Source organism: Astatotilapia calliptera, chromosome 3, assembly GCF_900246225.1.
Source record: "Astatotilapia calliptera chromosome 3, fAstCal1.2, whole genome shotgun sequence".
NCBI classification, from domain to species: domain Eukaryota; kingdom Metazoa; phylum Chordata; class Actinopteri; order Cichliformes; family Cichlidae; genus Astatotilapia; species Astatotilapia calliptera.
The window spans coordinates 34,368,800-34,387,775 of record NC_039304.1 but is presented as its reverse complement, the minus strand read 5'-3'; the positions used below and the strand labels follow the sequence as shown (position 1 = coordinate 34,387,775).

The window sequence follows — 18,976 nt, the reverse complement described above, 5'->3', positions numbered from 1 at the left end:
ACTGAAAGGTTGGACACGAGTTCATATCGGTCTTTGGTTGCGAGCTCAATATGTTTCATTGGTCCTGTGACTTCTCTCATTAAGTTGATGACTTACAGAGCTGTGGGCTTTGTGGTGAAAGGCTGACTGACTGTCTGTCATAACACCTTAAATGTTTGCTAAACAGTGCTTACATGCACTTTGGTTCATTCTTTACCAGTGATGTATTTTTTTTGCATATATACACAGTTAAAAGCCTTTTCCATACAAATCTACTATTCATAGAGTAGAGTGTTGACCACAGTCCTGCTCTGTCCTCTTGTTTGGACATGTGATTTCTGACAAAATCTAGTCTGGTAGACTACAGGTCAATATCTGCCTCTAGGGCAGCATTCTGTCTGGCCCTTATCTCAGAGTAGTTTCTGTGTATGCTGTTCTTATGAATATGTCAACAGGTGTTCATTTCCTGTAACTCAAATCATCAGTGACCAACAGTGACATGGTGAAAATTAACTGGGTTTTCTCATTTGAGCTGCTTATACCAGCCAGTAAAACACTTGACAGTTTAACTGCAGGCAGCATAATTGTTTTATCCAGTGAGTTTAAGTGTTGTAACTTCTGCATTTGTGGTATATTGCATTTCTTACAGATGTTATGTAATCTCAAGTAACTCCTTACTTGAGAGGAGTAAACATTTTAAGATGGCCCTGTCATGTAGTACTTAGACTTACAATATGAAATGATTTGAAGATATTTTGAGTCCAAAATAGATGCTGCCTGAAACAATTCAAAGTTTTTCTCACTACCCATCCCTTCTATTTAAGAGAGCACTGGACATTTGCCAGGGTTGAGAAAAAGCTTTTAGGAAGAAGGATATGGGGCACGGCCAGGAAGTGACATACTTGGCCTGTGTTGAGACAGATCTTCCTCTTGTAGACAGTAACAGCTCCCAATGGGCAACAAAAGGTCAGAGAACACTCTAGTGATTGGAAGCCGATGATTCAGTTTGTTTGCGTGCCCTAGAGCAGCAGAAATATTATTGCCCACATAAATTAGCCGGTAGGACTGGTATAACTACATAGTGAACAAGACAGACACATTGTCACCAGTGACACAAAACAAAAGAACAAGATGGTTTTTTTTTTCTTTTTGTCTTTGTTAACAAGCTGCTCTCAAATATGTGATGTGATCCCCTTTCAGGGACAATCATACTGAACCAGATGACTTAGCTGCTGTGATGGGAACAGATGTTTTGTTCTGTTGGGAGCTTTGGCCCTTTTTTATTGTTATGTCGACTGCTATTACTCCTTTCACTTATGCAGGCCTGTCTTACTGCTTTTTTTGATCCTGGTAGCTGCTCTTGTCTTCATTACTCAAGAAATAACCATAAATAGGGAAAGGCACCATGCAGTGTTTTGGTGTTGTAAATCACCTAACAAAACAAATATTCTGGGTGAGTCCACATGTGCTGATAGAGGGGGTGATGATTTTTAAAGTATGACTCACAACTGCATTTTGAGTCCCCTTGTTGCTTAAAATAACAGAGGCGGCTTCCAAACAAAGCAGCCTCGACGTTCTGGGTCTCCACGGATAAGCTTTAGTGCACTGTGGAGCTCTCCTTTTATAGGTAGTGACCTAGGTGAATTACGTAAGCGCACACACACGCGTGCGTGCAGTCCTGAAATCAACATCTAAATGAAGGATCCTTTTTGCCTTCATAAGGCTTTGTTTTGGTGTAGCATTGAGTTCAAACCTAAAGGTCAAGTCAAATTAAAGATTTCTTTGTTAGTATTTGTTGCGAAAATGGCTCTTTGCTTCAAACAGGTCAGGGAACGTCACAATTTAGGGTTGCTTTGGTTCTACTTTGATTTAGGTGGTTTTACCATATTATAAGAATGTAAATTGTGAAATACCCTAAAACAAATTAGGCTTGATGAGAAGTCTAATACACTCTAATCATAAATATCTGTTTCTTTTTGAGCTCTGTAACCCAGGAAAGCTTCAGTCTTGGAAGCGGTGTTCCCAGTTGATTAGGCGTGCGTGTTTAATTTCTCATTTGGTTTTCGTATTGTGTTGTGAACTCTGCTTTAAAAGCTTTTGCCTAGTCTAAGCTGGGATGTGTACCCAGAGTCTGTTCTAGTTTAGTTGCAGTTTTTCCCACAGAGCTAGGTTCCAGTTGTGGTCAGAAGTTTACATACACTCATCATGGGCATAAATGTCATGGTAATTTGGGGCTTTTAATGATTAATTCGAGCCGTTTTTCTTCTAGGGTGGATATGATTGTACAACATATCTTCAATGACTTTAAATAACAAATTGGGTGCACAAGTTTAGAGAAAATCCATAATAAATCCAATCCACACAAGAAAAGAAGTATACATACAGCCTCAAATACATACAAACACCCCCAACTAATATTTGGCTAAATGTCCCTTAGTAATTTGTACCACAACCAGATGCTTTTGATGCCATCAACAAGCTTTTGGTATAATTCTGGCTGAAGATTTCACCACTCACATACGTCTTTTCATTTGGGACCAAATATCAAGCTTAGTGCAGATCGAAGAAGGAGAAACTGAGTTTCTTGGACATTTTCCTGAGTATTGGTCAATCCAACGAGTCCTGTCAAACAAATCCTTTTTATGGCAGCAAAGAGAAATTAGCAGTTGTAGTCAATCATGATGACTAATGAGAACTTAATAGGCCTTATTTGTCAATCCTCAGCACCTGTGAAAAGATTTGCGTGAATTCATTTGAGCCTGTATGTGTAATCTTGACCCAGTGTGCCCCAACTCTTGTGTTTTGAAGTAATTGAAGATGTATGCAGCACAATTATTCCACCATGGAAAACCGCTTGAAAAAACCCCAAATTACCATGACAGGATGATGAGTGTATGTGAACTTCAAACCACAACCTCTGGCGCTTACATCATTTGTTGTTAAGTAATACATGTATAAGAAGCTAGCCTTTAAATACCTTAATACCCATGCACTTTGTGACAGTGAATTTTTTCTTTCTTTCTTTTTCTTTGTCTCATGCAGTGGGACAAGAAACCAGTTTCAGCCAAGACTGCACTTGGTTGCAACTGTAGTCCTGATTCAGCTCTGCAGTTCTGGTTACAGCGGCCCTCCAGCTTGCAGCTGCTCATCAGAACAAGAGCAGGAATGCAGTACACAAAAGTTATTATTGTCAAGGCATAAGGCAAAACACTAATTGGAGAGGCAGCTAAAAGTTACCAAAGACCACCAAAACAGCGACTTAGTCTGTGATCCAAAAACGAAAAGACAGGAAGAGCTCGGACCAGCATGCGGGCAGTCACTGAACTTTTAAAATAGATGCAGGGGACTTTTCCATGTGTAATTTGATTGTCGATGGCACATTTTCTTGAAGGCGTGACAGAATGAAAACTAAAGCACTAACATAAGTTGCCAAGCATAGTTTGTAGCACTTAATATACCTGGGCGTCTGCAGGAGAAACGGTGAAATGAGCACAGATGTTTGACATCAGACTAACCGGAATCAATGTGAACTGTACTCATTGACTAATTTTTGGGATCTTTTCTGCACAAAGCAGATTAATAGTAGGTGTCTAGGACATCTGCAGGCTTGTAAGAAGGCTCAGACGGCATGGAGCCGTCCAACACAGTCGCAAAGTAAACTAAGGGAGACACTGTGGTCGCTCAGTGTTTAGAAAATCTCTTATTTTAGGTTGAGGAGGAATTGGGGAGGCCAAGGTGAACACCAACGGACACATTTTCTCTTACTGGATGGCACTCGTATACATTAGAGCTGCCACGATTAGTCGACTAGTCACGATTACATCGACGACTAATTTAATAGTCGACGCGTCAAAGCTTTGTAAGATCCCAAAAGACGCAGGAATAAGTAGTAGGATTTAAGAGTGTAATAACGGACTGAAACAGAAGATGGCAGCACAGCATGTACAAGGATGCCAGCTGCCGTTAAACCCCGAAGAAGAAGAAACTGTGTCCCAGAATTCACTGTTCAATGTTTCCAACTTTGAACAGTGGTGGCAGCTAGTTAGTTTTAATGTTACTCTTATTATTCTTTCTGGGTCACAAAATAAACGTTTAACATATTTTCAGGCGAGAATGTAGCTGTGTAAACCTCAAATATCTGCTCAGTTTATCAAGACGCCACATATTTTCAAAAGCGCTCCGACATTTTCGGAGACGTCTGTTACCCACTAGCTCGATAGTTAGCCGGGGTTCAAGGCTCACTAGAGCCGGTGAGAACACCGGACACCCGGCAAATCGTTTTGAAACCCACCGCCGTCTTTCGCTACTCAGGTTAAACATGTATAAGTCACTTAGATAACTTAAAAATGTTATTGTTTGGCTTTTTTTCAGTATTTTATTTGTTCCTGAGTAAATCGGTTTGGCTGAGATTAAAGTTATAGTTTTTGCACAGCTGAATAAACGTCAAGCAGACAGCTGATTATCAGAAGTGTGAGATGCTCGAGAGTATACTCTGGTGTCCCATTATATTTTAGATAGCAAGGAGCAGACGGCTGAGTTTATTAAACTCCACCGAAACAATCTGCAAATTTCATTTAAATTTAATAAACTATCATCTTGTCTTTATTTTTAGTTAGCACATACCTTAAACACTTAAATCTGTAAGCTAATGATAGATATATAAAAGCAGATGCATGCTGGTGCAATAAGCTGTACGATTTACGTCCAATGGACGCATGATCTGATTAGTCGACTAATCGCAAAAATAATCGGTGACTAGTCGACTATCAAAATAATTGTTTGTGGCAACCTAGTACACATACACATTCTGTATAATATACACCAGTTTCCTATGTAATATTTCAAAGCTGTATTCTCTTAAAGGGAGTCATTTATTAACTAAAAGGTGGTCAGAGATTGTAAGCACTCAACATTTGTTCTAGCTTATCACTGTTACAGAATAGGCTCTTAGAGTCAGAGCATTTATTCTACCTTATGATCAGACACACCTTTGTTTTTCCTGTTGCCTTGACCCATTCCTCAGTTTTCCTCTTTCTTCTTGCCTCTCACATTACTAACATTGCCCAGATGCGGAACACTTATTTTCCCATATCCCTGAAGTGTGAGAACTGATGTTCTTAATTAACTCATGCTCTGTATTTATAGGGAATTTGGGGGGCTATGTTTAACATGTGCCCCTCTATGGTATATGCATCTGTGATTAATGTATGAATACGTATACTGGTCATGCACGTGCATTGGCTAAAATGACCTGTGGTGTTGTTGCTTTTGGCTTATCGGCAAATATGAAGATGTTTGGCTAACGTTTATCTGTGGTGTCACATCGACTTTGCTCTGGTTAAATGTTTAGAGATGGTGTGACGAGCCTCTAAAAGACTTTGTTTTTTTTTTTGTATAATGACGGTTTCTTTGTTTCCCCAATAAAAATACCTCACGCCCCTCTCTGTCTTCTCTGTGACTTTTCCAAAGCATCGTGAGCATACTTGTGCTGTGAGAAACGTCTGTGGAAAAGCCCCAGTGCTTTTGGTCCAGCGGTCAGAAACGGTGCCTAATTATTATTGCTGTTGTCAGCTGGCAGTGCCATTTTCAGAGCTCTGCGTTCAGACCGTGTGTGGCTTTTTTTCCCCTCCTCTGTGAATACTTACTGGAACAAAGTGAGTTGAACTTAACAGTCTTGTTTTTTCTTTCTCCCTAAATCATTGTGACTCACTTGGTATTGAAAAGTCAAGTTATTTTATAGTGCTTTTTTTGGGGTGCTGAAGAATGTGGAAAGGAGATGATTAAAAGATGATCCTTTTCACAGACACGGGTAGCTGAAGCCTGTCTCAGCATGCATGGACATGTAGAGATGAAAATAAACATTTACTGATACACACTAATGGACAACATAGAGATTTCAATGCACTGTAAAGACAGTCATTACTCTGGATAATAATTCTGAGAGCAGATAAGCTAGGTGCAAAGCTGTAAGGAATAACATGGGATTAAGATAATATTGCATGTGCATTTACCACTCTATACCCCCACCTCAACTTTCCAACCACCTCAAAGTCGGCCGATGTAATAGAGGTTCAAATCGGAGCCTCACAGCGGTGGTCGGGCGTCTTTGATCTGGCTGACATCATTTTCATGAGGTGGGGGCCAGATGTGATACGGCAGGGCTTGGCTGAGAGAGATGCAATTTGCTTAGTTTCTTATGAAAGCTGCACCAATGTGTGTGTTTCTGATTCCTGAGTTTGTCTTGTCAGTCAGTATTTTCGATATTTCCACAGGCTAGCATGGTAATCTTACCTCCCCCAACATCCCACCTCTGTGCATACTACACGTTCAAAAAACAAATAATTAACTAAGTAATTTATTTTCGTCTTATCTCAGAGTTCACAATCCTTCTTTGATGTGCTTTAGCAACGTTTATTATTTTTCTGGATGCAGTCTATTGAGGTCAAGGTTGTGCAAAATGTCCTCCGCAGTATCTGAGCTGTTACTGATATGCACTGATGCCTCTTGTGCCAAGTCTGAAGCATTTACCCATCTGTTTTGCATTGGACGTCTAAGTGATGTTGTACAGGAGTGCCCTCACTTCTCTTGTTTACTGTATGTGTTGGTACATCCGGTTTTAACCAGCTTTAATGGGCCAGTTGTCTGAAATTGTATCTGCAGGATGCACTAATGATGTCTTCCTTCCTTGTTTGCAGCGCTGGAATGATTTTGATGGAGTGAGACATTGCTGTCACGGGAGATTTTAAAGAAAAAAGTTGGATCACATATCAAGAAACTAGTCTCTTAAACTGAGTCGAACAGCGTAATGGATGGAATAGACACCCTGCAGAGCTCTGCGCCAGAGACCAAGGCTGAGCGAATTGCTCGCTACAAGGCAGAAAGAAGGCGGGAGTTGGCTGAGCGCTATGGCAACACAGAGGAGCTCACCTCAAAGTACGTGCGTAAGGACAGGAAAACTGCAGGCACATCCGAAACAGTGTCTTTAACAACAAAGGAGAAAGAGAAATGTGAGGATAATGGAGCAGAGCAAACATGCACCAGGAGGGGCTTCAGGAGTAAAGTAGCAGAACCTGTGGAGCCTGCTAATGAAGAGCCCACAAAGAGAACAGCTCACCCCAAAACAGAAACGACTACATCCTCAAAATCAGAAGCTGTGCCCTCCATAAAGATGTCCTCCCATTCCAGGTGAGTTTATCCACATTGTCATAATATTAGATATTAAACACACACTAACCCGTTGTTTGTGCAAGACCAGTCTCATTGTTGTTTTCATGGTGACATAAAATTGGCCAGGGTCATGAAACAGAGCTGCACAGACTTGTGCAAGAAAATCCCCTAAGAACAGATAACTGATGCACATGTAAATCTCTTAAAACTAATTTCAGGAGAAGAAAACGTAGTGTATTGCTTTTCTGAGGTTTCTTTGATTTAGAGAACATTTGCAACAATTGGGCCATTTTTATTCAGCTATTAAATAACTTTAAATGGGCTTGCTGGCTCCCAGTACGTGAAAAGGAGGTAACAAATCGGCGCATTTGGAGAACACTTTGTGCTATCTTCTGTTTGAGGTAAACACAAGTGCTAGCATTTCCAAAATTGGCCATGTGTGCAAAGAACAGGACTACCTTGTTTATTTTGCCATGGTGTGTTTTGCTGTGATTACGTACATGCTGCTTGCTTTGGTTCACTTCACAGTTATATGAGGGGCTCACAAAACCAGCGAATAATGAACCTCTATTGTCAGCTTGACTGGATGAAGAACCTGGAGGTTTCTCAGAGGAATGCTTGTTTCTGAGACTTGTACACAGACGGAGTAAAACATGTCCAGTCGTGGGTCTGGGGCTGTAATCATGCTGCGGATTCTGCTGCATGCACATAACTGGACTTGTCTGTTCCTGAATAAAGCTGCCTGAGGGAGTGATGCTGGTGAGGAGAAGAACAGAGATGGATAAGAGTGCTGAGATAAAATCAGAGTTGGAAGGGAATGAGTGTAGAGCTGTTGAGCTCTGCCAACTTTTCATGCTTTGCGCTTAATTAAGCATATTATAGACAAGCTATTTTATACACTGGAAAAGACATGACTTGGGTTATGGCCTTAAAATAAAAATAGAGCACAAGCAGCATGGCATGTTTCAGTGTTCTACGTTATCATATTTTATGGCAAGTTTGGCTAGTTTGATTACGTTTTAAAATAAATATATGTCTTTTTTTTATTTCTACATGCATATTTTAACAGTGATCATCGTTCTGCTTTTGTGGCTTTATTTGGATTAGAACTTTCTCTCTCTTTTTTTTGTAAACAGGTTATGAAATGTGAGAGGAACTTCTCTCAGTGCGTCGGCTTACCACTGCAGAAAGAGTGTTTGGGGAAAGTACAGAGTGCAGTTTATGGACTGTTTTTAATTACAGAGAGCAGAAAGGCAGGTTGACAGTTTAAGGTGTTTGTGTCACATGCCTGTCATGTTAGCTACTATTTTTGTAAGTTCTGTTATGATGTTCACTACACATCACAGCCCAGCTGTGCACGCTTACACAACATACATAAGTATGGTACTGTAGAAGCTTTTGTTGTCTAGGTATTCCCATATATTAATGGTTTTTAGTACTTCATATATTTTCCTTTATTTTAAGACATCTGCGTTCAGCATTGACTCTCATGTCTTTAGTGGGTCACACATATTTACTGAAACTTGAGCAACATTTTTGTGTAGTCTTTTACAGAAAGAGCGTACAGGAAACTGGAGCTTGGCTGTCTCGGTGATAATGAAAGCTGTCAACAGGCGTTTATCTGCAACAGACACGAATCTTTTCCTCGTGAAGTTGCAGTTGAAGGGTGACATTCCAAAAGTCTGCTTTTTGACGTTAAACTGTTACATTGCACCCTTAGCAATTTAAGAAGAATCCGTTTGGTAATGCTTTGTCATCCAACATCTGATGCGTTTGTGTGCATGAAAGCGCACTCTTTGGCTTCTTTCTCCCTTTATTATGATTTATTTTTTTAAATTTTATGTTAAAGACTCCTGGTTTTTAATAGAGGTAGGAATCGGAATCACCCCACAATACAATATTATCACAGTACTTTCCTCACTGTGTGATATCAACTTTAAATTATGTCCTCAAGTTAAACTTTGTTGATATCTGTTATGTTTGATAAGATAACGTTCGCTTCAGCTATTATTTTGATGCAAAATGTGATTGTCAACACTGTAACTAAAGCCTGCTATTGAGACAGAGTCAGTCTAATATCAGTCTGACTGCAGACAAATGAGCTCAAGTTGCCAACTTCAACTTCACTTCAACAATCTGTTTCTGATAACATAGCAATGACCTGTGCTAAATGCAAATGTAACCACTACATTTGCCCTCAGCAATCCTTCTCATTCTATAGGAATATAACCAGAATACAACCAGCTTGCTGCCAATTGAGTCCAGTCCCCTTGAATTGTGCTCATTGACAAAGACTCGTTCAGACTGATGGCAACATGCTGGCAATCTGTCTGAATTGATAAATTAGACATCAGTTATTTGCAAACCTTTAATCTCTCTGAGATCGATTGCTCTCAGTCCAGACTGTGACTGTTTCCAGAAAGTTTGCCTCCTATCAGGTAAACTGTGCAATCTAACATGATGGTGAGTGTGAAACACTCTGGGCAACCATTTAGTTACCACAAGTTATATTCAGTTACATAAGGTTAAAAGCCAACAGTATCTATTTTTTAGTGTGTGTGTGTGTGTGTGTGTGTGTGTGTGTGTGTGTGTGTGTGTGTGTGTGTGTGTGTGTTATCATATGAGTTTGGGATAGTATACATAGAATTTCCAGGACAAGTTGCTGCATAGGTCATAGTAATCTTGGTTTGAAAGTGCTCTATGCTATCAAGCATGTGTAACAAACCACAACTATTAATGCTACTGACATGATGGGGTTGGTACCTCTTTATAAACAAAACAGAATTGGGATTAAGGCTAAGGACTGTTTACAGTACTGAGCCACAGCAAAGACAAATGCCTCAAAAAGTTAAGCACACAAATCAGATGTAATAAAATTACAGCTTTTAACAACGCTGCAGCCACAAGTGTTGTTTTTATGCTCTTATTTCATTTTCTCTCATGATATAATTTAATATGATGCACACAAAGCTAAACATAAATTTATGTGAACACTTTTACTGTGAGTGTTTGTTTGATTACACAAGTGCCCAGCTGGATTGGAAAGTTCCCCTCTGTTTTGCTTTTCGCCCACTAAACTGCATTCCGGTTTTCTTCATCTACTTTCAGCTGACCGTCAACGTGTGGGTAGCAAAGGTGATGTGTTTCTGAGACTTATAAGGTTGGTTGTTAAAAATGGGCTGTCCGAGATCAAACAATGAGGTTTACAAGGTCTACAAATACATGCAAGTCAGAGCAATGACCGATTTGGACTTCTGCAGCAAATCATTGTAGAGTCTACAACATAATCTACTCAAGTTGCCGTCACCATTACCAGCATTCATACTTGTGTGAGGTGCATTATGTGTTAATTACCTTGTGGTCCTGTCCTGATGTTTTATGTGCTGCCAGCCACAGCAGAAACAAAGTGCTGGGACTTTTTTCCTCCTGCGTTCCCACTCTTTGTTGTGGTCAATTTTTCTTTTCTTTTGTTTGTTTTCAAGAAACAAACATCTTCGTCCCTCAAGTTTTTCCATTTCTTTGTACAATCCATTGTCTCCATTCCAATAGTTTTGGCAATCTCCTTCCACAAATGAGCTGACATCTGTGAGTCCTTACATTATAATGTTATGATCATTCTCTCATTGATCCAATCAAAAACTGGGGCCCCAAAAAAGAAAATATAGCTGGGAATGCGTAGGAGGAATCAACGGTACTGAACAGGCCACTCAAAATAGTTTGGAGCTGTGTTGACTTGACGTATGGTTGCAGATCTACGAAGGCGCACGTCATGTTGTGACGGAGAATAGTTTCAGAGGGGTTCGTGGTTTGCTTACACACAACATAGGTTTTATACGTCTGTGTTAAATTTAAATCTCTGCAGCCAGAGATTTTTGAGTATTGCATCACTTCAGTTTATTGTTAACTACATAAATACAGGCCAAAGAATATATTGGCCAGTGTAGCATGATGTCTTCACAAAACTATCAGGAAGCGTGGCTGTTAAGAACTGACAAAAGTTTGTGTAGTAAACAAATCCAAGCCAAGAATTACTCATAAGAAACTGCAATAAAAAAACACTTCTGTAGTAGTTTTAGGCCCACAAATTACAGCAGTACAGGGAAAAGCGAAATAATACGGAGTCCAAGCCAATGTTTAAATGTTGTTTTGTTCCCTTTTGCAGCTGCATAGTGTAGTTGTAGCTCCTGTGCATGTAAACGGTTAACATTAAGTGTCAGCTAAGAAGATATACTGCTTACTTAATAAGAAAAAGGAGGAAACAAACATCCTTTATGCCTGGGTGTGGCATGCTATCAATTTTGGACTGATGGGCATAGGCAGCTTTCATAAACTGACATTTGATTATAGTATGGTACCTGGCACTTGCTCATCTGTAGCCATATTTGCTCAAAATAGCTTTAGGAAGATTATCAAATCCTGATAATAATCCAACTGTGTCAAGTCTGTCTTTGAGGAAAAGAGGGCTGGAAGAAACCAGCCAATTAATCAGCTTTATTTGCTTAAAACTACTACTTTTGCTTATCTCAGATTCCTTTTATTTCCACTATGCAGAAAGTATTTGGTGACAAATGTACACTGAAGGAACAACTGAACTTAAGAGTTTAGACTCTTAAAGTAGAGGCTAAACCCACACTCCCTCGTTCTCAAGAAGCACTCTGTGATGCAGTTAATTGGAAGAGCTTGCTGCTGCTTGTTTATAGTGTGAACTTTGAGGTTCACTTTCTCACAACAGTGTGTGGTTGCGGGCTTTTAATGAAGCACAGTGGGATGTACTTGAATGATGCATCTGAAATGAACTAGGGTTTGTGTAGCCTCTGCCTTCCCTCTCTCCAATAACCTTTGACCCGTTGCAGATGTCCTCCATTGTATTAAAGCATTTCTCCCCTCCTCCTGTTACATCACTGCTGCTACCCCACAGGCAGCTGCTGTCCCCATCCATTTTTAACGCCCATTACTTGGAAATGAATGGCCATATCTTCAGATGCAAGAAAGGCTTTGCTGTTATATCATAGCTGACACGGGAGTGGAAGAGCAGCATGAGTAAATGGATTTATGTCATATGAGACGCAGTAAGTTGCTTGCTGCAGTTCTTGCAATTTATTTTAGACTTAAGTGTGCATATGTGGACTATAATAGTGTATTTAAGAGGGATGTACATATATTTTGTGCTGTTTGCCAGCATCACTTGTAAAAAACGTGTAACTTCTGTCATCTCTTTATTGCATTAGAGAGTGACCTCATTTCTCTCTGTCTCCCAGGCTGCTGGAAACTGATGACACAGAGGAGCCAAAGGGTAAGATGAACTCGTACTTTCACTGCGCTCTGATCCTCTATTGTTCCACACACTGCCTTATCACTAAGCTCATTCAAGTTCTATTACTCAGTGTGAAGGGAATACTGAGCTCATTGCTGATGTCAGATTACCTTCCTGATTTATAGACGTTGGCTTTTTAATACTCTTTTATCGAGAAGTGAAGAAAAATACATCTGAAATGTTCTTTGCTCAGTTTGTGGTTGATGTATAATTTAAAAAAGCATTGCTTTAGGTTTTCTAAACTGATATTTTTTCCAATAAATAAATAAATAAAATAGAGAAGCTGTTTGTCATTTACTTGATGAGACAGCTAACCAGCTAGCTTTACAAACTAAAGCTGTGTCCAAGCTGTGTAGATAAAACACAGAAACATATCTTACATACAAGTATAGTTACAAGGATTATTATTTGTGTCCACTGTGGAAAAGAAGCTACGGAGAAGTAATTTTTTATCTTCTGTTTACTTATTATTCTCCTCTAAATATTACTAACTGATATAATTGACAATATAAACAAGTTTATTAGCTGATAACCCTTTTTATACTTTATATCATCCAGTGGTTTTGTACTTTGAATTATACACTTTATTGTTAGCATTTGGGCTGCTGCCATCTGGAAGCTTCTATATTAGAATGAGAGGGTGGAGTGCTAAGTCATCAGCTAAATCAGCTAATGCCAGCAAACTTGGTTAGCAAGGAATTCATAAACCATTTATGTGCCTTAGCAGTGCACAGGCACATATACAGTCTTTGCTTTGATGCTAAGTATCAGACTGATAAAATACTATAATTTTACTTATTAAAACTGAAGCATAAACCTGTTTAGATGGTCTGTACCAAGCAGCACATTGTTTGTTTCTTTTAAGATGTTTTGTTAAAATGGTACAAAAGGCATCAACAGCATAAACACGGTCTGTAGGTCCAGTTTAGTGACTGTTGTTAGTGGATGTGAAAGACATACAGGAAGTAGGATGCTAGCCATAAATGTAGTATAAATGCCACATTTTAAACAAAAACACTTTTTTCAAGTCTAGTCAAGTGGCTTTGTTATTTCAAGCATGTGCAGTTGTACCATACACAGTGAAACGAGACAGCGTTTCTTCAAGACCATGCTGCTACACATAACAGACGATCAAGACAGGACTACATAAAGTACAAAGTGTGCAAAAATTGCAAATAACCAGTGCAACACCAGACAGAACAGAATGATACAGACACAGAATAAAGAAATAGAAAAGTGCAAAAATCACAGTGGGTTGTGCAAAAGACAGAAACGTTGTGCAAAAGGTAACATGATGTTTAAAGGTGTGTTTGTATGACATTGTGCAGATAAGTGCTTGAGGTGTTTTAGTGTGGATGCATGCAACAATCTGTGACCATGCCTTTCTTTGTCCATGGTTGGCCCACTTACCCGTGTATTTCTCTGCTTACATGTTTGTTGTCCCTTCCGTTTGGTTACCTTGTATTTAGAGATAAGTGTAAGTGCTGGGTTAGACAAAGAAAGTAGAAGGTGAAAGTTTTCAGAATTGTGCAGTGAGCAAAACAGTTACTTTAGTGTTTCACAGCAGAGTAATGTTGTGTAGCATCTTATTGGCACACACAATGATCATGTTTCCTTGTTTTTTTTTAGTGCTTGAATTCTGGAAGTTAGCTTTAGATTTAATTAAAAGTTGTTATTTAATCATGAAAATCATATGTTAGAGAAGAGAAATGGAGCTAAATATATTCTTCCCATGATTGTTTTCATTTTAACATATAACAAATTTTAACCTGGACTTGCTCAGTGTAAAAGGTGCACTGCAGGCATAAATTATAAATGATAGCACTATTGTGTCCATAGTGTATTTGACTGAGGTGCACACACACACTGGCTATCACTGGTGTTGCTTTTATTCCCTGCACCAGCTGTAACTTCTCTCCAGTGAACTCGGTCTGATCTGTAATGAGAGGGTTTGAAATTTAAAACCCAGCATGAAACAAGCTGCAGGCAGTATTCTGCTGACTGTCTCAAACTGCCATATTCTTCAGTATTGAGTGACTTTTCTTTTCTGTCAACACCAACAGGACACTGAATCATTGTGTTTCCCAGCTAAATGTACCCCAGCTGGGAAACAACAGGATTACATGACCATTACTTATGTTATTTCAGTTAAACCATGTTATAGCTTTAAACAGCTCATTTCAATCTTGATTTTGGGAACAAAATATTCACAGAATAACATTAAAAAATGATATGTTGGCAGAAGAGTCGATTCTCAGGCAGAACACCTCTTGTATTTACATCAAAGGTTTCTCTGACCTCTCATCAAGTCAGTAATGCATGTATGCAAACAGCTAGCTGGTTCAAATTTAATACCTAACCAAGATGCAGCACTGTTGATACCCACATAATTATTAAACTCTACAAAATAGGTGATGCCCACCACAGTAAATATACTCCATTTGATGTTTGCTGATACTGGCTAAACATCACCTCTGCTGCAAGTTTGATTTTACAAATCTGATGTTTTGATGTTCCCTGGTATTGTAGTGTGATTGTTTACACTTGTCAAGCAGAAGGTTGCTGGTTTAATTCCAGACAGTGACAGAAATTTGCTTTGAAGTTGTGTCAGAGAGGCCATCTGGTGTCAAACATCTGGAGCTATGTGCTGTGGCGACCCCCAATAACAAGGGAGCAGCTAAAAGTAGTAGTGCCTGGCTGTTATTTACATTTGACCTGAGCCTTTGACCTGGGCATCAACAGTAGAACAAAGATCGCAGTCCTGTAAGAAACTCTACCTGACGAGTCTTTAAACTTCAGTGGAAGTTTTTTTTCCCTCTCTCTAGTTTGGATCTTGGATGGGTGATGATGTTAAAGACTGGACTAAAGTCAAAGCTATAAGAGTACAGTCTGAGTGGAGTCACTAGTCTGCAATGCTTAGCATGATTTAATTCAGATGATGAAACACTATGTTCTCGACAGCAGGGGAGCTCGGAAACATAAATTAAAAGTGGAGCTTTCTTTTTATTTTTTCTTTCATTGGAAACAGTGAGTTTGTCAGAGACGTGCTGTTATTTTGGCATAAAAATGTCACATTGTCGGGGCGATAAAAACAGATTTAGAGTGCGGGGATGAATTTAAGTGCGTTGACTTAAGAAGTGTGTGTTGTTTTGGAGTATTGTAAAATTTAATGATTTCCTTTTGTTAAGATTAGAAGATTATATTCTCAGGGCTGTTCTTGATTAGGGAGTTCACATGAGACCCAATTCTATTTCTCTCTAACGCATATGCTCAAGTAAACGTATTCCTCTCATCAGATGTTGAACTGTTGCATTATTGAAAGACTCGCTGAATTCACTGTGGCGCTTCCCACTGACTTTTCAGACTCCCCCTGAAGCCAGTGGAGCTCATGAGCCCTTTGACATGACTATTTTTTTTTGACCAAGAGAGAGATTGGTGTGTAATGCATTAAATTACCTGTTATGTCTACTTTTGTACAAGCTTTAAAAATGCAATGTTTTCTGTGCCAAACACACTGTCCTGAATCATTTTCCCTTGCATACACTCCCACTGATCGTTTTTTACTGCACTGGCATAAAGAAAGACACTTGTGGAGCAATTAATTCTCACTCTTTTATTCGCTGTGCTCATTTTAGTTGATAAAAAGCCTGTGGACTCCAAGAGAAGTGCAACTTCCAGCGTGTCTCTTTTTAAGGTACGGTATTTTGGTTTGCCATCTGTCTCACTTCATGCATTTGTCTGTTTGTATATATTTGCACTTGTTGTGGACACATAAATCTGTTTCTACTGCCTCGTTGTAAGGACCTGGCACCTTTTTAGGGAACAAACATCAAATCCATTCATGAAAATAAAAGGCTATGAGCTTTAGATGACAGATTGGAAATCAAGGTTAGGCAATCAGCTGTTCGTTTAGTGGTAGAACAGTTGCCGTATGTACTGCAATGTATGTGTATTTTATTTTTTTGGGGGTGCGTTTGTCTTTGGTTTATCCCTTTCAGCCCCCTTGCTGATTTACTCACAGCAGCTTTCCAATGCAGCTGGTGTGCACTCCAACTCCCCTCTGGAGGTTTGCACCATTAATAACAAATTGAGCTTTTCCATACAGCACAGAGATGTCCTGCACCTGGATGCATGCTTGGCCAAAGTCATGACTTCAGCTCACACAGGCAGTGGAATTGGTGGTGGAAAAATAAAAAGATGCACTCAAACAAAAATGTCGATAATGTCCTCAATCCTATGGGAGAGTTTCACATGTGTTCTTAAAATGAACTGAGTGTTGGTCTTTCCCAGGCTGCTAAGGTTTCAGAAGTGGTTAGGTTTCATGATGTTTGATGTAAATAGCTGTTCTAACTGGGCCTGCAAACTAGGGACGGTGCCAAGACTGGCCAAGTGAACCCAGATGGCAGCAAGTTGCTTGAACCAAAAAATTGCTGGGAAAGTAGCCTCTCTTTGGGAGCCCAACTGAAAATCACAGTACACCCCCACCCCCACCTCCATCCGTTCTTCTGACCTAGATCTGTTATTTTAAGATGCCTCACTCGACTGTCAGCAGCAGTGACAGATGCCCATTTTCTGTCTTCACGTTTCCCTTATCACTCATTTCTCCTCCTGTTGAAAAAAGCAGGTGAGTCAGTGTCTCCATCAGAAGAGACAGAGTAGGAGTGAGGTTACAGCATGTCTTCCAGCTCGGATGGAAGCAATAAAAGAGAGATTCAGCTCATTTATACTTAGAATTTCCTGACTGAATTTCCTGAATGTATAAAAATCTGTTCTGCAGAAGGCAGCACATCCTCCCCGGTGGAAAAATGTGTTCCTTCTTTGTAATCAGTGAGCATCGCCTAGGTTGTAAGGAGCCTCTAATTCTCTAATTCGATGGAGTTTAATTTCCTCACTGCTGGAGATCCACTTATCTTCACCAGGTTACCTCAGGGCTCAGTAAAGTGTTTACTGACAAAGATCCCACACAGCTGCAGGTTTTAAAGAAAAAACAAATCTGGCGATTAGAAAGAAATATAAAGGAAGACATGTAAATCCTTTCACTTTTGCTTTCTTGGCAAGTTTGATGAGTAAATTGATGCTATTATGTTACAACACAACATATACAACCTGTTAGTTTACGAGCTTGGGTGAAGAGTTACCATAGTTCAGTCTAAAGGTAGTCATACTTTCTTAATGCTGTTTTATTAGCATTTAAAATAAGCACACGAGCAGAATTGGAAACAACAGAAACAAGAAACCTGCCTCAGCGGTTCCCTTGCATTAACATGAAAAATATAGCCCAGCTAATTCCTTTCTTTTTAATTCTCACACTGCACGTACACAGGGTGGATGAATATGTCATACCTGCTCTTTGACATCACATACTTCCTTTTATCTTTTTTTTCCTGGAACACCCTGTTTGCGTTGCAGGGGTTAACTGCTTTTCTCAAATAGAGGGAGGTGGAGCCACATTCATTTATTTACTTCCTATATCAAGAAATCCTTTACAGCTGCCGTAGGACTTCAGAAGTATGTGTTTAAAAACTTAAACCTAGCCTTTAAGATACTACTCCCTCCATTTTTTCTTTACCTGTAGGAGGTGGAGGGGATGGAAGATGGAAGCAGCGGCCGACAAGTTGATGTTAAAGGAAAGCATCAGGTAATCGACAGTGAGGAAAAGGAAACCTCTACGAGGTAAGCAATTCCAGCCAGGTCGAACGCTTTTATTAGATGAACGATATTAACCGTTTAAATGCTGTAGTGTCTTTCTTGTGGGCTGTGATACATTATACAGCACAACATTAATAGTTAGATATACCTTGAAACACGGTGACATGCAGGGCGAGCAGACTGAATGGAGCACAGAGGTAATTACAGGCTGTCTAATGTTGTAAACAGCTGCAGAGATAAACCAGATAAACCTGCAGGGCTTGCCTTTAATACTGCTCTGTCTTGCACGCACGCACGCTCGTGCACATGCATCAACACACAAGCACTCAGGTGTCAGTGGTAGCCACAGTGATTCAAACCAGATTGAAGTTAATAGCTACTGCAGTGAGAGCCACACTGTACTTAGCACTGTAACCACTGTGTGGACAGTTTAAGGTATAACTGAAACCATTCCTGGCCCTTCTGGTCCATGTGGAGTTTGAATGAATCCCACAAACTGTTCTCAGCTTCTCCCCAAGTCAGGAATTGTTTCAGTGTGTATGTGTGTGCATTACCATTTCCAACTAAACCTCATCACTGCCTGCAACATGTATAGTGAATAATAGTTAGATTCTTATTTACACCTGCATCTATATTTTTATTCTTCTTGAGTAGCTTTGCATGATTCAGATGATTTCAGGATGTTTTTTTCTCTTATACTGGACCTTGGTGTTGCCCCCTCAGATTAGCTGCTGTCTGAAACAAGTCTATTTAGGTCATCACCTCTTTTCTGATTGGCTGCCCCTCACAAATAAAAGGTTTGAACAGTCCGGGGGCAAGCCTGCTGTGCTAACATGTCTTCTGTATGTAATCTCATATCTTCTGTAT

General features: G+C 39.7%; 1 protein-coding gene across 3 annotated transcripts in view; it reads left to right on the top strand.

Annotated features, from left to right (window-relative positions):
• LOC113019377 (supervillin-like) overlaps window positions 1-18,976 on the top strand; it is a 46,075-nt gene that overhangs the window by 9,850 nt on the left and 17,249 nt on the right. For 2 of the 3 annotated variants that reach the window (XM_026163057.1, XM_026163056.1), the window contains exons 2-5: window positions 6,675-7,164; window positions 12,405-12,439; window positions 16,096-16,154; window positions 18,036-18,133. In XM_026163057.1, coding sequence (XP_026018842.1) covers window positions 6,785-7,164; window positions 12,405-12,439; window positions 16,096-16,154; window positions 18,036-18,133 — 572 coding nt within the window. In that variant the 5' untranslated portion in view covers window positions 6,675-6,784. Of the gene's footprint in view, window positions 1-6,674; window positions 7,165-12,139; window positions 12,216-12,404; window positions 12,440-16,095; window positions 16,155-18,035; window positions 18,134-18,976 lie in introns of those variants that run through there. The other variant, XM_026163059.1, reaches the window with a different exon arrangement.